We start from the raw sequence: 20,123 nt of genomic DNA, 5'->3' as shown, positions 1-20,123 counted from the left end.
GCTACGGAGACAAACACCAAATCTTTTGAATGCAGAAGGCATGAAGATGTGGAATCTCCTGTGATATAGTTCTAACATAGTCTTAGACAAAGCACAACACCTAAAAATCAGTTCCACTATTTGTTTGAAGGCAATAATCATGGCATAAGTAAGTGTCCAGTGTCTGCTTGTTTCGTTAAATCTTTGCAACAGGCAACTGTTGTTAAGTTATCCTACTATCCTAAATATTTGCAAGTGTACCTAGGAACGTGCAAGACGTGACCATATATCTGAAGTTGTCCATAAGCAAAGTCAAAAGGAAATTATATTACTGTCAACTTTTTGCTACAAGAGCAAAAAATGCTAACTGATTAGCAAGCAATGCAGAAAAAGTATCACTATCCTGTTATCATTAGGAAGGGTAGCTACAACAATTGGCTAAAATGCTGGTTTACCAGCAGAAAAGACTGTATTTGCATTTGCAGTGTATCACAACTAATGAAACAGGTATTCCTCAACAGCTTACTGCACACTGAAATTAATTCATTTTACCTTCAGCAAGACGCAAGAGCCTAATGTAGGGTGTTCTGACACCAAGAGAGGTTCAGATTCAAGAAGGTAACAGTTAGCACCTCTCGACCATCTATTAAAGATGTTAAATTAGTTCCAGTTCAGCCTAGGTGGGCTATTGAGATGGATGATAAAAGAAAAATAGACCACAGAAAGGTTAAGTTATACAACAAAGCCTTGGGCTTTTATTTGGAGAGCAAATTAAATGGCAAAATACGTAGGTCTAGGTTGTGTTTGTATATACACTGCATGCATTTTTGTTCCATTAGCAGAAAATGTAAGAATCCATTATTTCAGAACAGGTTTTTCATACTGTAACAAACGCATGGGTGTGATTTTAATGGCAGTGTTCCAGTAATTACTGCTCAGTTATTGTTGTGTAACTCTATTTTGTATGAGTTTACAGTTGCTGCAACAACTGCTAAGTCATGAAATGCTACAAAATAAAACTGACAAACAAAATTAAAAAAAAAAAATCAGTAACAGAAAATGCTAAACATGCTCAACTAACAGTACAAGCAGAACTCAGAAACAGAAGGCACAGTCTCTGTACCTAAGAACTAACTTGCAGGAGAACCTCTCTAGTGGGGAAATACTGCAATGACTTCCATGAGCTCCAAAGTATATGAAATTTGTAACAGTGAGTTGTAGTTACTTTAATGCCACAGTACATTTCAAACACTGCATGTGTTTGTGAGGAACTGAAAGCAACCACTGAAGTTAAAAAACATGCTGCGGATTGGACTAGCTGATCTTTTGAGGTCCCTTCCAATCCCTAACACTCTGTGATTCTGTGTGTGAATGCAGTGCACACAAATGTTAGCAGAAGACACTGAGTGCAGTAACAGTCTCAGTGCCACTACCCTGAAGGAATATGAGAATCCAGAGCAATGCAGCACATGCGCAGTACACACAGTTCAGCTGACTGGAGCATAAGGAGGAGCTGAAAGGCTCACCAAGTTGATGAGCTGGTTGTACTGTGAACAGATTTGATGCACAGCAGCAACATTGCAACTCTTAGGATTTGTTTCACAAAGCAGAGAAGGCTGAGGCTCTTACACAATTTTTTTTCCAAGGCTGTGAACTTAAAGCTTAACCTAGTGGTTTGCTATCTTTTGTGTATCTTCAGTAGCAATCAGTTTATACTTTGGAATTGTATATATCCTGCTTGCAAAGTCCTTTTGAGCGACATTAAACATGATTCAAATACTGTCCCCAAAAAGCCAATGCTGGCAAGAAGTTTTTCTTGTTAAATCATGAGAACAGCAATTTAGTGTTCATCTCTACTGCAAAGGGAGAGGATACTGCAAGACCAGATCCACAAGATGACAGCTCCAAAGATCATGACATCAAGAAGGGAAATTTTAAGGAAAAGGTGATTTTTGTGAATAAATATAGCCGAAATAAAACCATTTTCCACACAGGCTCAATCTTGCTTAAAGCCAATGCTTTATATATGGCATTCTCTATCTTATGCCTCCCAGAGTGACAACCATAGCAATGATGAGAAGCAAGACTCTTCATTACTGTGCATAAAATATTGTAAACAAGTGGGTACAAGACAGTGTAGAGGCAGCTCTAAGTGACTCTTGCAAGCAAGAATGTGTTGTAGATGCAGAATACCTTGGGAAAAGAGTAAAGCGGAGTGTTTTATTTAGGTGCTCTGGTGCATAAAAAGCTACACTTCTCATATGCACACTATTTCATATCATTGCTTTAGTAAGTTTGTGAAGAAGTCTATGTACGCTATATGGCCAAAAACGTGTTTCACGCTTATTGATGCTTGTTCACCCATGACTTTATCTAATGGTCTCCTAAACACCGAGTTGTAAACCTCCACACATGCAGAATGGCTTCTGTTACACAGGATAACCTTCAGACCAAAAGAAAAAAAAAAAAAACAAAAAACAAAAAACCCGCAAATAAACACTCCCCACCCAAAAAACAGCCCAAACAAGCATAAAGCATAAATGTTTCAGAATAAACTTCTGCGAATCAAGCTTTTCTTCCCCATCTCCTGTTGTAGGTGTTTTCAGGGAGGAGCTCTAGACTATTCTCATCCTCCTTGGAATGCACAGGTGAAGTTTGTCAGTACTAAAAGTAACTCAGGAGAGAGTATATTCCAAACAGCTCAAGCACGGATACAGAATTTCAACTGACTGCTGTCCAACTGCTGTGCATCCACACATTTTGAAAATCAGTGACCTGCATTCATATTGTACTTACTCTCTTCAGTGGTGACCCCAGTTTTCTCTTCACTCCAGTCACTCCAGTAGCCCACTCCATCTTCCTTCATGCAACGAACTGAGAAGACATACTTTGTGTAGGGTTTGAGCCCCTGAACACTGAATGAAGTTCTTGGTGAATCTATATCTTCAGGAGGAACCTGTGAATGGAAGTAAGATTTTAGAGGCAGTGATCAAAAATTGTAAAGTTGAGTTCTGTGCTACTACAGCTCCTGTCCAAGAGGGCTCCCTACTGCATACACACCAAAACCAAATGATGCAGTTTTTCTCCCCTCTTATTTTCAAAAGCTTCAATTCTCAACCACGGCTTGATAAGGGATCAGTTATACTTGTGTGTACTTACCAGGTATAATACAATACATACACTAGAATAGGGAAGCAGCTATCTCAGAGCAATCTCACATTCTGGTTTATTTTTGTATTATTTTTTATTAATTTATGTCTACCTTGTCTTCCCATATAACTCTTCTGCTTATTGATCTGTTATATCCTGCCTCATGTTTCAGAACTTCACTAGGTCAACTGCTTGATTACTGATTGCAAAATACCCGTGCTAGAAGCTGGAGAATCCAGGATCATTGCTTCCACTGATACAGAACAGTTAGAAATAGTTTTAGAGTACTTTATACTTTTGCTAAAAATGACTCTATTTCCATAAATTCTTTCCTATATCTTGGATTAGGAACTGAATGCCAGAAAATATTTTTACTGAATACGTAGAGTAACAATGTGTGATGTAGATAATAGATATATGTAGGTACACACATATACACACTGATTCCATCACATTATTCCATTTGCAATTAAGGGTTTTTTAAAGTAAGCAACCCTGCACAAGGAAAGACTGTAAATTAAACACACATGCATGACACTCAGGTTAATCCTGAGTGCAAAGAATTGCCAAAGCAGTCGAATTTTACCATAGCTAAGCAAGCTTAGTTGTTTTAAAAGTTACTATTTCAATGGACTTGTGATCAAGTTAAGTGGTCAAGCCAAGGTAAAAGGCCTGAATAGGACAATGTACCAAGAGATCCTGGGGTTGCTGAACAAGCTGTGCAGAACAGTACTCTTTAAAATATCAATAAGGGTGACATTAATAATTAATTTATCTAAAGCTTGAAAATTTCCTCCAAATAAATATAATGCATTAGTCACAAGCAGCTGTGTTATGCTACATGCTTCAAACACAATACTTTGGAAAGTCAGAAGCAGTCTTCCTTTCAACAAGTAAGGAAATTCAGAATAGTTCTGGGCCTCTATACTGAAACAAAAGATGGGAAGATCTTGATGAAAAGAGTGCTTCTGGAATACTGCTGCTCTGAAACAACGGTTAAAGAAAGGCAAAACTGAGAAGCTATGGAAGATATGTCTGTAGACTGATGCAGAAAACAGGCCACACAAGTCTTGATGACATGAACATATTATAGTGCACTGCAGGTGAGGTATATTCCTTACTTGTTTCTGAGTTCCTTGATTGCATCAGGCTTAAGGCTTGTATGCAGGACAACCATACTGTATAGCATCACAGAATCATTTAGGTTGGGAAAGACCTTTGAGTCCAACTGTTAACCTAACACTGTCAAGTCCACCACAAAACCACGACCCTCAGCACAACGCCTGCACATCTTTTAAACACCCCCAGGGATGGTGACTCCACTTCCCTGGGCAGCCTGTTCCAATGCCTGACAACCCTTTCCATGAAGAAATTTTTCCCAATATCCAATCTAAACCTCTCCTGGTGCAACTTCAGGCCATTTCCTCTTGTCCTACTGCTTGTTACCTGGGAAAAGAGACCAATGGCATCCATACTATAACATCCTTTTAGGTACTTGTAGAGAACGACGGGTCTCCCCTCAGCCTCCTTTTTTCCAGACTAAACAACCCTAGCTCCCTCAGCCGCTCCACGTAACACTTGCGCTACATATCCTTCACCTGCTTTGTTGTACTTCTCTGAACTCTCTTCAGCACCTCAGGGTCTTTCTTGTAGTGAAAGGCGCAAAACTGAACACAACATTCAAGGTGTGGCCTCACCAGCCACAAGTACAGGGGGATGACCAGGGTGAAGATGAAAGGTCATGAATGTTCTAGATGTTGCTTGTACAGAACAGAAATTGAAAACAAACATACTGCAACACGATGGGGAGGACAACAGAGAAGTCCACAGAGGACAGCAGACAAGTTCACAAAGAAAAGATAAGGTCACTGTACTCTGTATTGTGCCAATTTCCACCCCCGGCCCCAGATGACAGCCTTCATGAATAGGCCAGACAAACTACCTTGAGAGGCCTAAGGATAATGAAATTAATCCTCTGAACTGCAGCAGTGAAAGAACTTCTTCTGTAGTTTCACAAATGCCTGGGTTACAGTAGAAGAGTGATGAGGGACACTAGTAGTGTTACCTGCATCCAGTTTGTGTCACCAAAGATCTTGTAGCGAATATTAAACTTCAGGTTCATCACAGGTGGTGAAATCCGATTCTCCCAGGAAAGCTTCAGAACAGTAGGTAATATTCCTGAGTCAACTGATAGGTTGTGTGGAGACAGAGGTTTAACTAGAAGAGAGTTAGAGTTAACTCAATAGCTGTATTTTATCATGCCTCTAGCAGTTGGTTCAGCAGTGGTGCTGTAACACCACGGGCAGAGTCTTTCACAAGATCGAATGACTGCTACTTCACACTAGTTGCTAAAGCAGACCACTCAACAAGAACTTGCTATGTAGACTGTGATCAAATCTCTCACCTTCCCAACCTTTGTCCAGCACAATTCAAATTACAGTCAACAATATTTTGGCAGTGTTAATTTTTATACTGAATAAACATTAACATACTAATTCAGCAATATGCACAGAAGTGGCAGTTACAGCCTGCTAAAGCTTTATTAAGAGCCATATAGTTACCAATCTCAATGGGATCAAGAACAAGAGGATCAGATTCAGCCTGCCCAAGAGCATTTTCTGCTTCTACCCAGACCTCCAGGTTAACAAAGAATTGAACATCAGTAACGGTACAAGAATTGTTTACATCTTTTGGTATACAGTCAGGAAAGTTCTCTTGTGGCCTAAATAAAAGAGAAGGAAAAACAAGCAGTAAGTTTGATTTGCTTCAGAGAATCTGTTCAAGTAGATCAGAGTGATAAATCAGTTTAGCTTGCATGTTTTCTCTTTGCCATTATCTTTGTAATCAGAGGGGCGGGGAGAAAAGGTGAAGAGATTAAAATGGCTTGTTCAGCCACAAATGCACAATTTCATTAGAACAGAGACTAGAATAAAATCTCTTGACTTCAAATCATGTATCTTCAAAAGCAAAACACACAGTATTGTAATTATCAAGTTGTATAAAAAGCTGACTTAGCTTAAAAAATAAAGATCAAGAATTTATACATTTAATCAAAGACAATATGGCTAGTACTTAGCAACATATTCATGCATTAGAATAGTATACAGTATTACCTGCCTTCTCTTCAAGAGTACAGTGTTACACCTGCACCATATAATCATTTCTGTTCACTGTCTTCTGCTACACTAACAGCACATAGTTCTAAGGGGATCAGATTTGCAAAGAATTGAAGTTTGATATCTATCCATACTTTCCACTACACTTGTTACCAAAACACTTTAGCTAAATGTGGTAGATGGAAAGTTGTAGGCAATCTTTTTTGTTTCCAGAGCAGAGAAACAATTCTGTTCACTCAATTTTAAACTACAAGGGGCCATCTGAAGAGTTTGAAAACTGAAGTTAATTTGCTTTCACAGGAGAAATAGCTTTGCTGAAGCTTCCATGTTAGGGTTAGTCATGGACAAATATCACTCTGAGTTCTTAGGAGTAAAGAGCGGATAATACCTCTACAAAATCCAGTCATTACATGCTGGTTTCCTTACTTAGAATCATAGAATGGTTTGGATTGGAAGGGACCTTCTACTTGTATAGAATGGGACAGAATAGTCACCACAGAAAAACCTAAAATACATAATATGAGTGCAGCCACCTAATGATTAGATTTTTGTACTCAAGCCACACTAATCATGTAACTGAAGAATGGAAAAGTATGAGATAGCTGTTACTCCAAACCAAGAGAAGCAAGAAAATGTCAAGTCTGACTTAGAATTACTTTACATGCCAACTCCTTTAACTCTTCCCCGCAAAAGAGAAAGAAACTTCAGAAAACTGGATTTCAGTTAAGAACTCTTCCAAAGTATCAAGGAAGTTAAAGGAAGTTTGGCTTATTCTGTAATTTTTCTTCAAAACTATTCAGATATTCTACAGAGTACTACTTACCATCTGTATTTCAACCTAAAGTGTGTGTCCAGGAACGTATGCCTTCCAGGGTTCCAGGTACAAGTCATAGGATATGTGAGTTTTGACAACTGATGCACAATGCAACTTAAGTTTGTGGGCTTCTCTGGTGGCACTGTACAGAAAAGGTTAACAATAATTAATCTATATGCACATTTCAATCCAGTAACAGTCATGCTAAGTGTCTCATTAGAGCAATATCAGTGAGTAACAGAAGCATTTATAGTCAGATTTATTTACACAAGATGGGGCAAAAAGTGCTGGATACCATCCAGCAACAGAAGTGGCTTAATCGGCTGTGTCGAGGAACAGTAGGCTGTATAAGAAATAAGCACCTGACAGCAAGGAACAGCACAAATGTCTCATTCTTTGAGGTAGAAAATCTGGTATCAACCATCTCTTGTCTAAATCTATTTTAATTCACACAGAAAAAAATGTTGGTGAGCATGACAGCTGGACTGGCACACGCTGACTTTGCCAATAACCTGAGCTCTAAGGAAATCGTGATAGGTCTGTTCACTACCACCTAAACTATGGAAGAAGGATGCTTTAGCTGCAGCCACCTACAGGAAACATACGGGATCTTCATCAATGCACTTTAGTTGTACATACAAAACTTTCAGAGTGCAGCTGAACTATTTTTTCTCCACACAAATTCAAATCACAGCATACAAAGAGTATGTTTCTAGCTTTTAGAATATCACTATTTACAAGAGGATAATATACTTGAAGAATCTTATCTCCTTTCAGACAGAATGCTATTTTCTACAGAACTACCCTATGAACCCTATAGATTTGCTCTTGAACAGGTGTATTCTTCTCAAACTTGTTGTTTTTCTCATTGTTTACAGATTTTAATTGACAGTATGGAAATACAGTAGCTTTAAATACAAACGCAGAATGTTACAACTGCAGAATGTTATCTGTACTGTCATCCAGTTTATCATCCCTCAAAATATTTTATCTGTCCTCACCCTTCCATATGCTTTGCCTGTCACATCTTTTCTGGTAAGGAATTTACTCCTCAGAAGTTGAACTAGAGAACACTGTTGTTCTGTGAAAGCATTTTGTAACTCATGCTAGAAACCACATTAGTTTAGATTGTGAAGTCAGGCCAGCTGTTTCTATAGACCATGCAACAACTGCCATACTTTTTACTAACACTAGGAGGCACCGAAATTAAGTAGCCATTCATACCCCAATACTAAGGACACTTGAACACTTACTTATTTTATAAATGGTCCACCAATTAAAAAGTAGTATGTCTGGTTATTCATGTTATTTTTGATCCTGTTTGACCAACCTAATCTCCTTCTATGACAAGGTGACCTATCGAGTAGATGAGTGAAAAGCTGTAGATGTTGTGTACTTAGACTTCAGCAGATGTTGTGTACTTAGACTTTGACACCGTATCCCACAGCATTCTCCTGGAGAAGCTGCAGCTCATGGCCTGGATGGGTATGCTCTGCAATGGATAAAGAACTGGCTGGATGGCTGGGCACAGAGTTGTAGTGAACGGAACCAGATCCAGTTGGCGGCCAGACACAAGTGGTGTTCCCCAGGGCTCAGTATTGGGGCCAGTTCTATTTAGTCTCTTTACCAATGACCTGGATGAGGGAATTGAGTGTGCCATTAGTTTACAGATAACACCAAGCTGGGTGGGAATGTTGATCTGTGGGAGGGTAGGAAGGCCATACAGAGGGATCTGGACCCATTGAATCATTGGGCTGAGGCCAATTGTATGAGGTTCAACAAGACCAAGTTCTGGGTCCTGTACTTGGGTCACAACAAACCCAGGCAGCACTACAGGCTCGGGGAAGAGCGGCTGGAAAGCTGCCTGGCAGAGAGGGATCTGGGGGTGTTGATTGACAGTGGCTGAACATGAGCCAACAGTGTGCCCCAGTGGCCAAGAAGGCCAACAGCATCCTGGCTTGTATCAGGAATAGTGTGGCCAGCAGGACTAGAGAAGTGATAGTATCACAGTACTGGGTGCTGTGTTCAGTTTTGGGCCCCTCACTGAAAGAAAGACATTGAGGTGCTGGAGAGAGTGCAGAGGAGGGCAGCAAAGCTGGCGAGGGGCCTGGAGCCCAAGTCTGATGAGAAGCGATTAAGGTAACTGTGGCTGTTCAGCCTTGAGAAAAGGAGGCTGAGAGGAGACCTTATTGCTGTCTACAATTACCTAAAAAGAGGTTGTAACATGGAGGGTGTTGGTCTCTTCTCTCAAGTAGCAAGTGACAGGACAAGGGGAAATGGCCTCAAATTCTGCCAGGGGAGGTTTAGTTTGGATATTAGGAAAAAATTCTTCACGGAAAGGGTTGTCAGGCATTGGAACAGGCTGCTCAGGGAAGTGGTAGGGTCACCATCCCTGGAGATGTTTAAAAGGCATTTAGATTAGGTTACAGTTGGACTCAATGATCCCCAGGGTCTCTTCCAACTAAAATGAATCTGTGATTCTCAAGACCTCAGTCTTTTCTCAAAGAGCACTTTCTCAACTATGCAAGTGCTATCGTGCTTGAACGAGGAAAATTTATTGTTAAAGCTACTTTCTTACATATACAGGTAAAGTAATACAAACAGTATGTTCCATCCTTCAGGCAGTTCAGGCTAGCTTTAGTGATACAGATGGACTAAATATTTCCCAGTCCATTAATACTATAGTGTTATTATGAAAGCAGGACATATGACCTTATTGTATTTCTTTGAACACTGGAACAGAAGCAAGAAGTTAGTTTATTTCCCAGGATCTATTTCAGTTAAATTCACATCTTTCTGTAATTTAATTTTTCCTTCTTCAATGTTTTTCTGTTTTTTTCCTTTTTCAACACTGAAATACTCCACAGTTTTTTCTATTTTTTAGAAAACTTTATTCTGTCCATATTTACCAGCTTTGACAGCATGGAATTTGACAACATTTTTATACAATTATCCAGGAACTGAGGGAAGAAAAATAATCTCAAAATGTGCACACTTTCTATTGTTTGCATTCTCTTCCCTGTTTATGATGAGCAACTTTCTTAAGACCGGAACAAAAAGCAAGAAAAATGGTACTTACAGCCTATTGTAACTGTAATTCCATAAATGTTCTGCTCAATCTGTCCATCTGCTAAAATGTTGCATGTCAGAGGAGTAGCTAGTGAAGAAGTATCATTGAATGTGACACTTGAAACTGTTCTGTTTATTTCACGATACTGTTCTTTAGGTACCACTCTATTTTTAACTTTCCAGATAATTTGACTGGCATAGATATTGCCAAAGTCAAGACAACTCTCATTCAAAATGCATAATGCTGTGAAATTGGAACCAATGGCCAATACAGGAGACTCTGGGATGATGTGACCACATGACTGTACAAGTCCACCTGAAACTGAAAACAAACAAACAAGAATGGCATCTTTATTAAAAACTATAGAGCATTCCATAATCAATATTGCATATATAACACTAGTGTAACGTTAAAAATACTACATGTGTATAAGCAGGAACTGAATTAGTTACTTGAGTGTTGTAAAACCAAAATTCATTAGTGGACCACCAAACAGATTTAAGGGGAAAACCAGTGTAGTTTTAAACCCTAGCCTTTACAAAAGCATTTTACCACGCAAGAAAAGCTCTACTAATAAACAGGGGCCTTTAGAGAGAGAAGAGTCAGGGACTGAATGTTTAGTATGTTTTCAGGGAGTACAGTAATATGCTTGAAGTTACTCCTGCATTTAAAAAGTTATTTTCTGTTGAAAAAGTTAACAAGAAAAAATTGGGATAAGTGTGCACCTTTTTTCTGGTGGATGAGTTTTAGAAGAATTGCATTTAAACAGCTAAATACTCAAGCTGTCTGTTTCAAAACTTCAGTGTGTATATGATAAGTGTATTTGGGAATTACAAAGAACTCTGCACATTTGATAGTGCTCTTTTACAAAGGAACAGGAATAAAATGCTGACTATTGCTACAGAGGCACCTAAAGAGAAAAATGCCAAGTTTTAAAGATCATATAAATGACTGAAGTACTGCCTTGAATCAGCCATACTAAACACCTTTATGATGATCAGTTGCTACACCGTAGAAGTGGTCCACAGCTCTAACCTGATCATAGAGCCTACTACACTAGTTCAGTAGAAGCTTATTGCTTTAACAGCATTTAGTCTGAAAAAGACAGGTATTCATTTAGATACCATTTGGCTTATGTGAAATCAAACTTCAGTTTGCTGAAGTAACCTGCTGCAGTGATGTCAGTGGAAGCAAAGCAACCTTCCACTGACTGAAGTCGCTCTTCACTATCTCTGTAGACAGATGAGAAATTAAGAGAGGCAGAAATGCATATTGGTTTACTATGCATTGTTTTGCCATAGTATTAAGAGCATAAACTAGGTCTCTCTACCCTAATAGAACTTGCTTTCTGTCCTCACTCAACAAGTGTCTAGACAAAAATCAAGTATATACTTCAAGCAATTAAAGTTCTACAAGTCTCGTCTTACCTTCAAGAGAACAAATACTCAAGAGCAGATATAAGCCATGGACCACCCGGTTCCACACAGGAAACATGCTGCACAGGATTCCTGCAACAGAGATTTTATTTTTTTAAATTAAACTATTACTCTCCTCTTTAGATCATAGATCAAATACAAGTCCGGATTTGACAATGACAATTTCTTAGGTATGCACATTTACTTTCCCAAAAGAGTTAGTATCTCAACACTTTAGAAAAAGAAAGGGCATATTGTTTCCATTTTACTCACTGCTATAACAAAATCCAATGTCTACTTGAGACAACAGATGCAGTTTAAAGTCTTTTTAGTTAGAAATTTAAGAAAGGCATCAGCATAAGGCTTTTGTGTCATATATGGAAACAAACTTAACTGGTACTTCTGTGGGAGGTTCAGATAGAATATAGGGCATAACACTGTGACTCAGGGTTTAAAACAGAACATGGTTACCATATTGACAAATACTTTGCACAAGGTCCAGAACAAGTCACCACAAAACCAAGCACCTCATTCACAAGTGACTTAAAATTCATTCAAGAATTACAAAGCACAACACCTCCCTATCAAGAATCACTGACTGCTATTAAAAAATATTAAGTAATTCTTCAAAGCTTTACAAGGGAGTTTGCGAAGCCTCTTACTTTCACTGATCTGACAAAACTTCTTTGGAAACTGGTATTCTGAGTTTTATCCCTATAAATGGCAACTCACTAAGGAGTATCAAGGAATTCCACAGTATTCCTTAGAAAGGAAAACTTAAAATCTACATTAACTATTACTAGACAGAAGAGAAACAGCAATTTATGACAGGAAATACTCCTTTTGCTTTACTAAATCACTGTAACATAAAGAAAGTCTGTATTCATAAGAATAAGAAAGCAGCACTAAATGAAAACCAATCTCAAACCTTTACAACAGCGTGTTTGTAGTGCTCACCAATGTAGATGTGTTTCAGTTAGGGTTAAAATAATAGCCATCAGAATCACTCAGTGGTATCTGTATTTGCATCTATACTTGTGAGTTCATTACCGAAAACCCACCAAAATTTCCTATACAAAAACTTTATACTAGAAACATGACTGATTAGAAGACTTGATAACTATGTTAACAAGCATTTTTATTTGTAATTAGACATTTTTTAAAAAAAAGAAATAACAAGACTTATGTATAATAAGATTGTAGTTGTATGGAGTTGAATCAAAAAGTTATTATTTTTTTCTATGTTACATTCAAGTACTTTCAGTGGGTTGGGTATGAAAACCCTCATACAGTTTACGTGTAATGCATCTTTAGATACCTAATGCAAGCACACAGCAAGATAACGGAAACAACTGATTTTTGCTTCTTATGGATGAAAAGTCTTCCAATATCTGAAACATCAGGTTCCTACCTACCCATGACTTTCTGCATTTTAAAATTCAAATTAATTTCACAAATTTTAGTAACTTCATATGGTGAATACAACTAAACTCAGAAGTATATTCTCTTTTGATTTAGGCCTCCAGATACTGAACAAAACTAGCACATAGAAATCTATTTTAGTCAACTTATTAACACTTATCAGAAATACTGCTTGCTGCCAAAAGTTTGTTGTGCTCTACTCAGGACAGACCCTAAGATTTGTTATTTTATCAAGATTCATTTAAAGCTATTTAAGGTGAACAATTGAGCTGCAGAACATCTGAAGCTCATGAGAACCCTGAGGGCAACTACAAACTAGGTGGAAAGATGCAGCAGGTCCACTTCCCTGCTAATTGCCAAAAGCTGCAGAACAACAGCACAAGCAGATTCCATAATGAAGAGGAAAGAGTGAAACAGATGTAAAAAAGCACAAAGGAAAGTTTTTAAACAATGTTCAAAGTAGCATTTATCTTCCATTTGGTATCACATCTGGTGCCGCAATAGAATAAAGGCAGTGTCAGCTAAGCTAAGCATTACATAATTACCAGGTTATTGGTTTTCCTTTAGGTAATGATTTATTTCAGGTTAAACAATATTTTCACAAAACTATTCAAAAACTGCTAGTATTAAAATCATGTTAAGTCATACTAAGTATTGCTCAGGTTAATTAAAAAAAACTGTGGAGCACATGAAGGCATGAAGGAACATAAAAGCCAACATTTAAAAGGCAATAACTGACTCAACAGATGTAAACAATAATACAGAATTGTATGATGTTTTTTGTAAGAAATCACAGACTTGGAATACAACATTTTAGTTGTCCTGAGCAGATTAATTTACACACGGGAAGCTGAAGTTCAAATCTCTACTACTTTGCACTGCAGTTGTGACTACAGTCTCAAAATCATGCTACCGTTTAGCATGTATCTATCTGTTTTTAGACATTCTGATGTATTTTACTCCTTTCTGCTGATCAATGCAGTTTGAGGAAGATCAAAGCTACACACCCCTAAATCCATGAAGGGGCTACTGCAATTAGAAATGTGTGCTGTTTCTTAAAACATTGGTCTCTCTGGCTTTTACAGGACTGATCCTTACTTGAAATTAAGTTATAGGGGAAAGAACCAGAGTTACTCTAAGCACTTCCATCCATCTTGCCTAGACAAAAGCTGGAAAAAAAAAAAAAAAGTAGTGAGGTTTATAGCTAACAAAATAAGCATTTCGGGGGAAACTAGTGATTTTTTAAAATCTGAGCTTATGAAGATGTTCAGGTGCAAACAGCACAGAAACCCTGCATATAAGCTACACCAAAACTTGAAAATATAGTATCATCATTCAAAAGAAATGCTGCTAAACACCAACTCTTCACCTTTAACTACTGTAATTCAGGTGTGAGTCTGGACAACAAAAAACTCCATAGTTTCAGCGTTTATGCCCAGTCTTCTGTTTTACAAACTTGTGTAGCATATTACAAATCTAAGTTGAAAGTTCAACCTGATGCTAAACTAACACTGAAGCAGCTAGTCAGGTGTGGGGGGTTTTCTGGTGGTTGTTGTTTTTTTTACTTTTTTTTTTTTCCCCCCCCTGGGCGGGGGGGGGGGGGGCAGTGTTGGTGTGTGTTTGTTTGCTTGTTTTGTTTTGTTGTTTGTTTTTTTTTTTAAAGCCAAATAAACATTCCATCTATACTATGTAGTTGTTGTGGAACACTAAGTAAACAGGACAGGAAGACTGAAAAAGAAATTGACCTTAGAAGTCTGCCAAACTGGCAAGGGATCAAGGTCCATCAAAATACACAGTCAATTCAGAACTACTGCTGGTACAGTCCTCAAGTCACAGAACTTAAGAGAGAGAAAAAAAAAAACCAACAAAAAACCAAAACCCACTGTTAAAATGCTTTGATTACTTCAGTAAAGACAGACATATGAAATTCATGTGCCACAAGATCACCTCATTTAATGTCTCAGTCTTACGTGACTTCTATTATTCTTCACATCCTGCTACCATTTTGAAAGAAAAGCACTAAGCCCTTATGCCTGAACCTTAAGCCTATGCTTCAGGCAGTGTCCTATGAAAAGCTAGTAATGACCCTAATGTCAAGGGTCATATGTACAAAGTAGCAACAGCATTGAGTTTTATGACTAACTTGTGGACCACAGTTTTTTAAGAAACATCAGGCATTCATGCAAAACAGATACAATTACTTATTCTGAGCAAAACAGAAAAGCCTTACACATTAATCTCTCTTCATAAACCATGAAAATAACCTCAAAATGAATTCGGGTGTATGCCACATGATGCCATAGTCATCACATCTCCATTTCAGAGAGATGACAATTACTGTGCAAGTGACCTACAAATTACAATTTCAGTTTAAGAGACTACAGCCAAAATACATTCTTGCCAGCAAAGCCAACTTCCAAGTCAGGAGGTATAAATAACACTATGACCACCACAAGAAGGTGCTAGGTCTATTAAGGCTCATTGTTCATCAACCCTGAAAGCCTAAAGTTTGTTCACAAATAGACTTCCAGAAATTCCTCAAAAAAATTCAGAGCTAAGTTTACAGCCTCTAGTGGTAATCTCCAACTAAGAGTCCAAATAGCTCAGGAAGATAAAACAAGAAACTAGTACACAGAAGTGAAACTGCACACAGCAGCTACTGCTTGAGGTTCCACAATAAGCCAGGCACTAGTTAAAGCCCATCTAAAAACTGTAACTATTCTCAAGGAATTTTGGTTATTCAAGCTGTAACTGCTTTCTAACTAGGAGTATTTAATCTGCAAGCTTCCTTCCTTCCTCCAAGCTTACTTCTGTCTTGGAAATATTTATGAGACTCAAAAAAAGCCCAAATACCTCTAAGAGAATTACATGAAAATCTTACATAACATTATACGTGCAGAATATTCTGAAATTAATTTTCATATTGAAAATACCTACACACAAATGTTATTTCTATCCCTTTCACCAAATGGACAAATCAGTTGTCCACATTAGTCACTCCTTTGCCTCTAGAAGGACGCTTCTCCCTACCTCTGGGGTTTTAGTATAGCACTCAGAATAAAAAACCCAAACAGGGGCACAGATTAAAATGGCTGAAATACCTCATTAGAGGTACCAAATACTTGCTTGCAAGAACTCAGTTCTTCCTATTATCTTCCTTAACTGCAGATCACTTTCTCTGAAATACTTCAGTGTTTGGTGTTTTTTTAACAAAATAATGTCTTAGTATTCTGTGTTCTCATCTCAAAGTCAAACCTTCTAGACTGACAACCATCAACACTATTTCTCTAATTTAGACAGTTCTTGCTCACACAAGAATCATCCTAAAAAAACGGCCCAGAAGTTTATTTATTTTCCTAAACTGTGCTAGTGCTAATCCTCCAGAGATGCGGTATGGCAGACAGTGGATCTCCATTTTGTGTGCAGATTTAGAGATATGCATGTATCTTTTTTCTCTTAAACAAAAAAATGATATATAGGCATTATGTGAAGAGGTCACTTTTCTAGACACATAAACAAGATCCAAATATTTATTTTCAGTGCTTAACTTCCAGCAAGTAATCTCAAACTTTCATCAGCCTCTCCTACTTTCCTATTTCCAACACAAAGATTAACAGTTCGTCAGCTTTGGAACTTACATGCTTCCAACAGATACCCTTTGCATATAATTATTCCTCTAAAAGTAACAGTATTTAAGAAGAGGAGTAAAAATTTAATGTTCTATAATGGAAAAGAGGGTGGGAAGAAAAGACAGTAACTCCCAAAACATCTGACATCTTCAGGTGGTGGACCATCTTTCCGTCCCCCCTTCTGAGTGACTGGACAGATCACAAATCACAAAACTATAACCTCCATGTAGTTCTATTACTATATTTCTCCTTCAGAAATGCCTCAGAAGTAACAAACAGCCACCAGCCAGCAGTCACCTAGTCAGCCTAAAGCAACTATGAAAACCAAGACTGAGATTTACTCTTGTCTGCACTGCCAGCATACTTGGCAGATCGCTTTCCTTTGTGCCTCAGTTTCATCATCTACAAGACAAAAATAATGACACTCTTTTTATTTAGGAAGAGTGTCAGAGACCTGCTGCGAGGACGACTGGAACACAGGAGCACTTCAAAGCCAGCAGATGACCATGGCTGTTCACTGCACCCACTCCTCCCTAATTCATCAGGGAATCCTACAGTGGTTGGATCAGATGTAAAACAGAGTATGCCTTTCTTTCAAGGCCAGCAGTTTGCTACCTTCTGATCTACAGGCCACAAGAACAGACCACTTGTGGTGAAGGCAACAAAAGCAACACTTTTCAACAAGAAAATGCCTGCCAGTAATACGGCCAAGCTTATCAGAGAGCTGAAAAAGGCCGAAGAATAGGAGACCAGTGAGGGTCACAGCACCTTTATTAAGATTGTCAGTATTAACAACCACTGCACTAGGAAAAAACCCCAGATAATCTTCAGTCTTACCCTCCATACCATGCCAGCAGGTCAGTAAAACCGCACCAAGACAGGGTTAGGGCTGCAGACGAGACACCCCCAGCAACCGGTACTACGCACACCGGCAAAAGGGCCTTGACAGCCCCTCAGGCCCCGGCACCGGTACCCCAGGCGAGGCCATATTGCGTTTTAACAGCCATCGCCGGCCAAGAGCAGGGAAGACGCCGCTGCCGGGAGCGGGCGGCGGCCTCCGCGCCCCCTCACAGCCCGCCGGGCCGGGCGGGGCCCCGGGCGGGGCAGGCCGCAGCCGGACGCCCCCGCACGCCCCCGCCGCCGGGGGGGAATGCGACGGATCGGCTCGGAAGCCAGTGGCGCAGGGCTGCCGTCCTCCCCCCGGTCTTCCAGTCAGCCTTGGCCGAGCGCCCACGCCCCCGCCCGCGGCGCACGGCCCGGCCTGGCCAGGCCAGCGCAGTTACGGCCCGGAGGGAAAGCGCGGCCCAACGCGGCTCCCGCCGGCGAACGCCCCTCAGGGCGACGGGCGCAGAAGCGGTGAGGAAGCTGAGGGGTCCGAAGAGAAGGGGAAACCGCCTTCGGCCGCGAGCCTCCCCGGCCCTTACCTGCCGCTGCAGCACCGGGGCTGCCGCCACCAGCGCCGCGCGCCCGCCGACAGCCCCTAAATAACGGCCCGGCCCCGCCGCGCCATCGCGCCGCCGTCCCGCACGCGCGGCCCCGCGCCCGGTCACGGTCACGCTCCCGCTCCCTCCCCCCCGGCCGGCGCCCTTCCCTCCGCGGCTCGCGCCGCCATTGGGACGGCGGTCGTGTGACGTCGCCGAAAGGGGGCGGAGGGCGGAGCTTCCCGTAACGCGCCGACCCGTGCCAGGATCCCGGGCGCGAGGGGCGCGCGCGGGGGGGGCGGGGCGGCCGGTCTGTGAGCGCGGGCGGGGCCCCTCCCACCAATCGCCGCGCGCTGCCGGGCACCCCCCGCTCGGGGAGACACCGCCCGCAGGGCTTGAGCTCAGGGTGTCCGGAGTGGGGAGCCCCGCGTCCCGGGAAGGGCGCCGGGAGCGCAGTCACCTCTGTCGCCCCCTGCGGCTCTTCCCTGCGGGGTGGGCGGCAGCCGCGGGGCCTCGAGCCGAGGCGCGTCGGCCGCTGCCCGGGCCGCCGCCAGCGGGGCCTCTGGAAGGTTCTCCCGGCCCTTGGGCGGCTGTGCCTGCGCTGCCGGCGCGGCGGGGCTGCGCCCGGACAGGCCTGAGGAGGGAGCGCCCTTTCCAGCGTCTGCAAGGCTCCCCTGGGAGCACGGGCGGGTGCATAATGCTCTGATGGGCAGCGGCGGTGTGTGCAGAGCGCTCATACTGACAGCAGCCCGTAGAAAGGAGGTTTGTGGAAAGCTGGGCGGCTAGGAAATGGTCCTTAGTAGATCGTTCACGTGATGGGGATCCAGGGAAGCCTCTCTCATCCCCCGATTGTTACCATTGTACATTTCTTCATTCAGTAATCCCAAAAAATGACTGTTATAAACAGGGGACAGTCATGTGCTCTGAGATGTCGTCTTCATTCCAGGTTAATTTTTTCCAGTTCACGAGTGAGAAGGAACACGTCAGTGCCGCAGCCGCAGACCTACGCTGTGCTGAGAGTGTTGGAGTAGGCCATTTCTAGTCAGCACAGTACCAGACATAACTGATGCATGCCCAGGTTGCTTCCTGCCACTGTGTTACTGTTTCTCCTCTTGATAGTCTCTACACTTAATAGACCCAGTACTTTCCATCTTCTCTTACAATGTTTTTTTTATGTTCCAACTCTTCTTAATATACGAGGACAAATGACATCCGGGGGAAAAGTTTCATGGTTTTTTTTCATTATGAAAAAAAGTACTTCAGCATTGCAATTTTTCACTTTTGCTTTCTCTTCAGGTTATGATTGGTGTGTTGGTGCTTATGTTGATGTAGGATTACAGTTTGAGAATCATGTATAATTGGTAGATTTTCAGTCTGTATGGATACCCCTACTTCAGTACTGTAAAAAAATCAGTGTTTGGCAACAAAAAGTTAAGTGGAAGCAGGCTTCAACGAGAGGGACCACTAAAATAATGTGGTGAGCTTTTTGTTTGTTTGTTTTTCTCTTGTTTTAGCTTATCATCTGTGTTCTGTAAGATCATTATAGTTCTGCTGCTAAACAGACATTCCAGGAGTTGATGCTGAACTCTCCCTCCCTCCCCCAGCCAACAGAAAGCCTCTTGTGACATTCTTATTCCGAAATCCGATAGCCTGAAGCGATTCCTGGTTTATTGCCAGAACTTGTAGAACAACATGCGTCCCCTTCAAAACCAATCCCTTCTTAGGCCTCATGCGTGACTCGTATTGTAACTCTTCAAATAAGAAAGAGCTCTTCTATTTCACAGGCCGTTTATAGGCTCAGTGTAAAACCATTTCCACATAGCTGAACTTGCACAGAAGAACAAAACACTTTGTTTGCAATTGTACCTTTTTTTTTTTTTTTATATTGGCACAAAATATTAATATAGTAACCATTTAGTTGCTGTATTCAGTATTGTGTGATCTCTTCTTCTAAGATGATTTGCTTTCCAGAAGATCTTTTGTGGATTTGAAAAGTGATGATAGCATGCTTGTCTGTCTACCTTTTGCAAACTCTAGGTGCATGGAAAGATACCTCAAAAGTATAGCCTGATGGACAGACTGAGTCCCTGTTCTCAATATTATCAGT

General features: G+C 40.8%; 1 protein-coding gene across 2 annotated transcripts in view; it reads right to left on the bottom strand.

The window, feature by feature from the left end:
* Positions 1-18,151, bottom strand: part of IL6ST (interleukin 6 cytokine family signal transducer) — a 35,672-nt gene extending 17,521 nt beyond the window's left edge. For both annotated transcript variants that reach the window (XM_082075492.1, XM_082075493.1), the window contains exons 1-7: positions 18,020-18,151; positions 11,557-11,637; positions 10,139-10,450; positions 7,069-7,201; positions 5,691-5,851; positions 5,195-5,346; positions 2,776-2,935 (exon numbers count right to left, since the gene is read on the bottom strand). In XM_082075492.1, coding sequence (XP_081931618.1) covers positions 2,776-2,935; positions 5,195-5,346; positions 5,691-5,851; positions 7,069-7,201; positions 10,139-10,450; positions 11,557-11,623 — 985 coding nt within the window. In that variant the 5' untranslated portion in view covers positions 11,624-11,637; positions 18,020-18,151. The remainder of the gene's footprint in view (positions 1-2,775; positions 2,936-5,194; positions 5,347-5,690; positions 5,852-7,068; positions 7,202-10,138; positions 10,451-11,556; positions 11,638-18,019) is intronic.
* Between the last annotated feature and the right edge of the window lie 1,972 nt (positions 18,152-20,123).

Source organism: Streptopelia decaocto (genome assembly GCF_964273445.1).
Source record: "Streptopelia decaocto genome assembly, chromosome: Z".
In the NCBI taxonomy this organism is placed as follows: Eukaryota; Metazoa; Chordata; class Aves; order Columbiformes; family Columbidae; genus Streptopelia; species Streptopelia decaocto.
The sequence above is the reverse complement of the archived record's forward strand: the minus strand, read 5'-3'. Positions and strand labels throughout refer to the sequence as shown.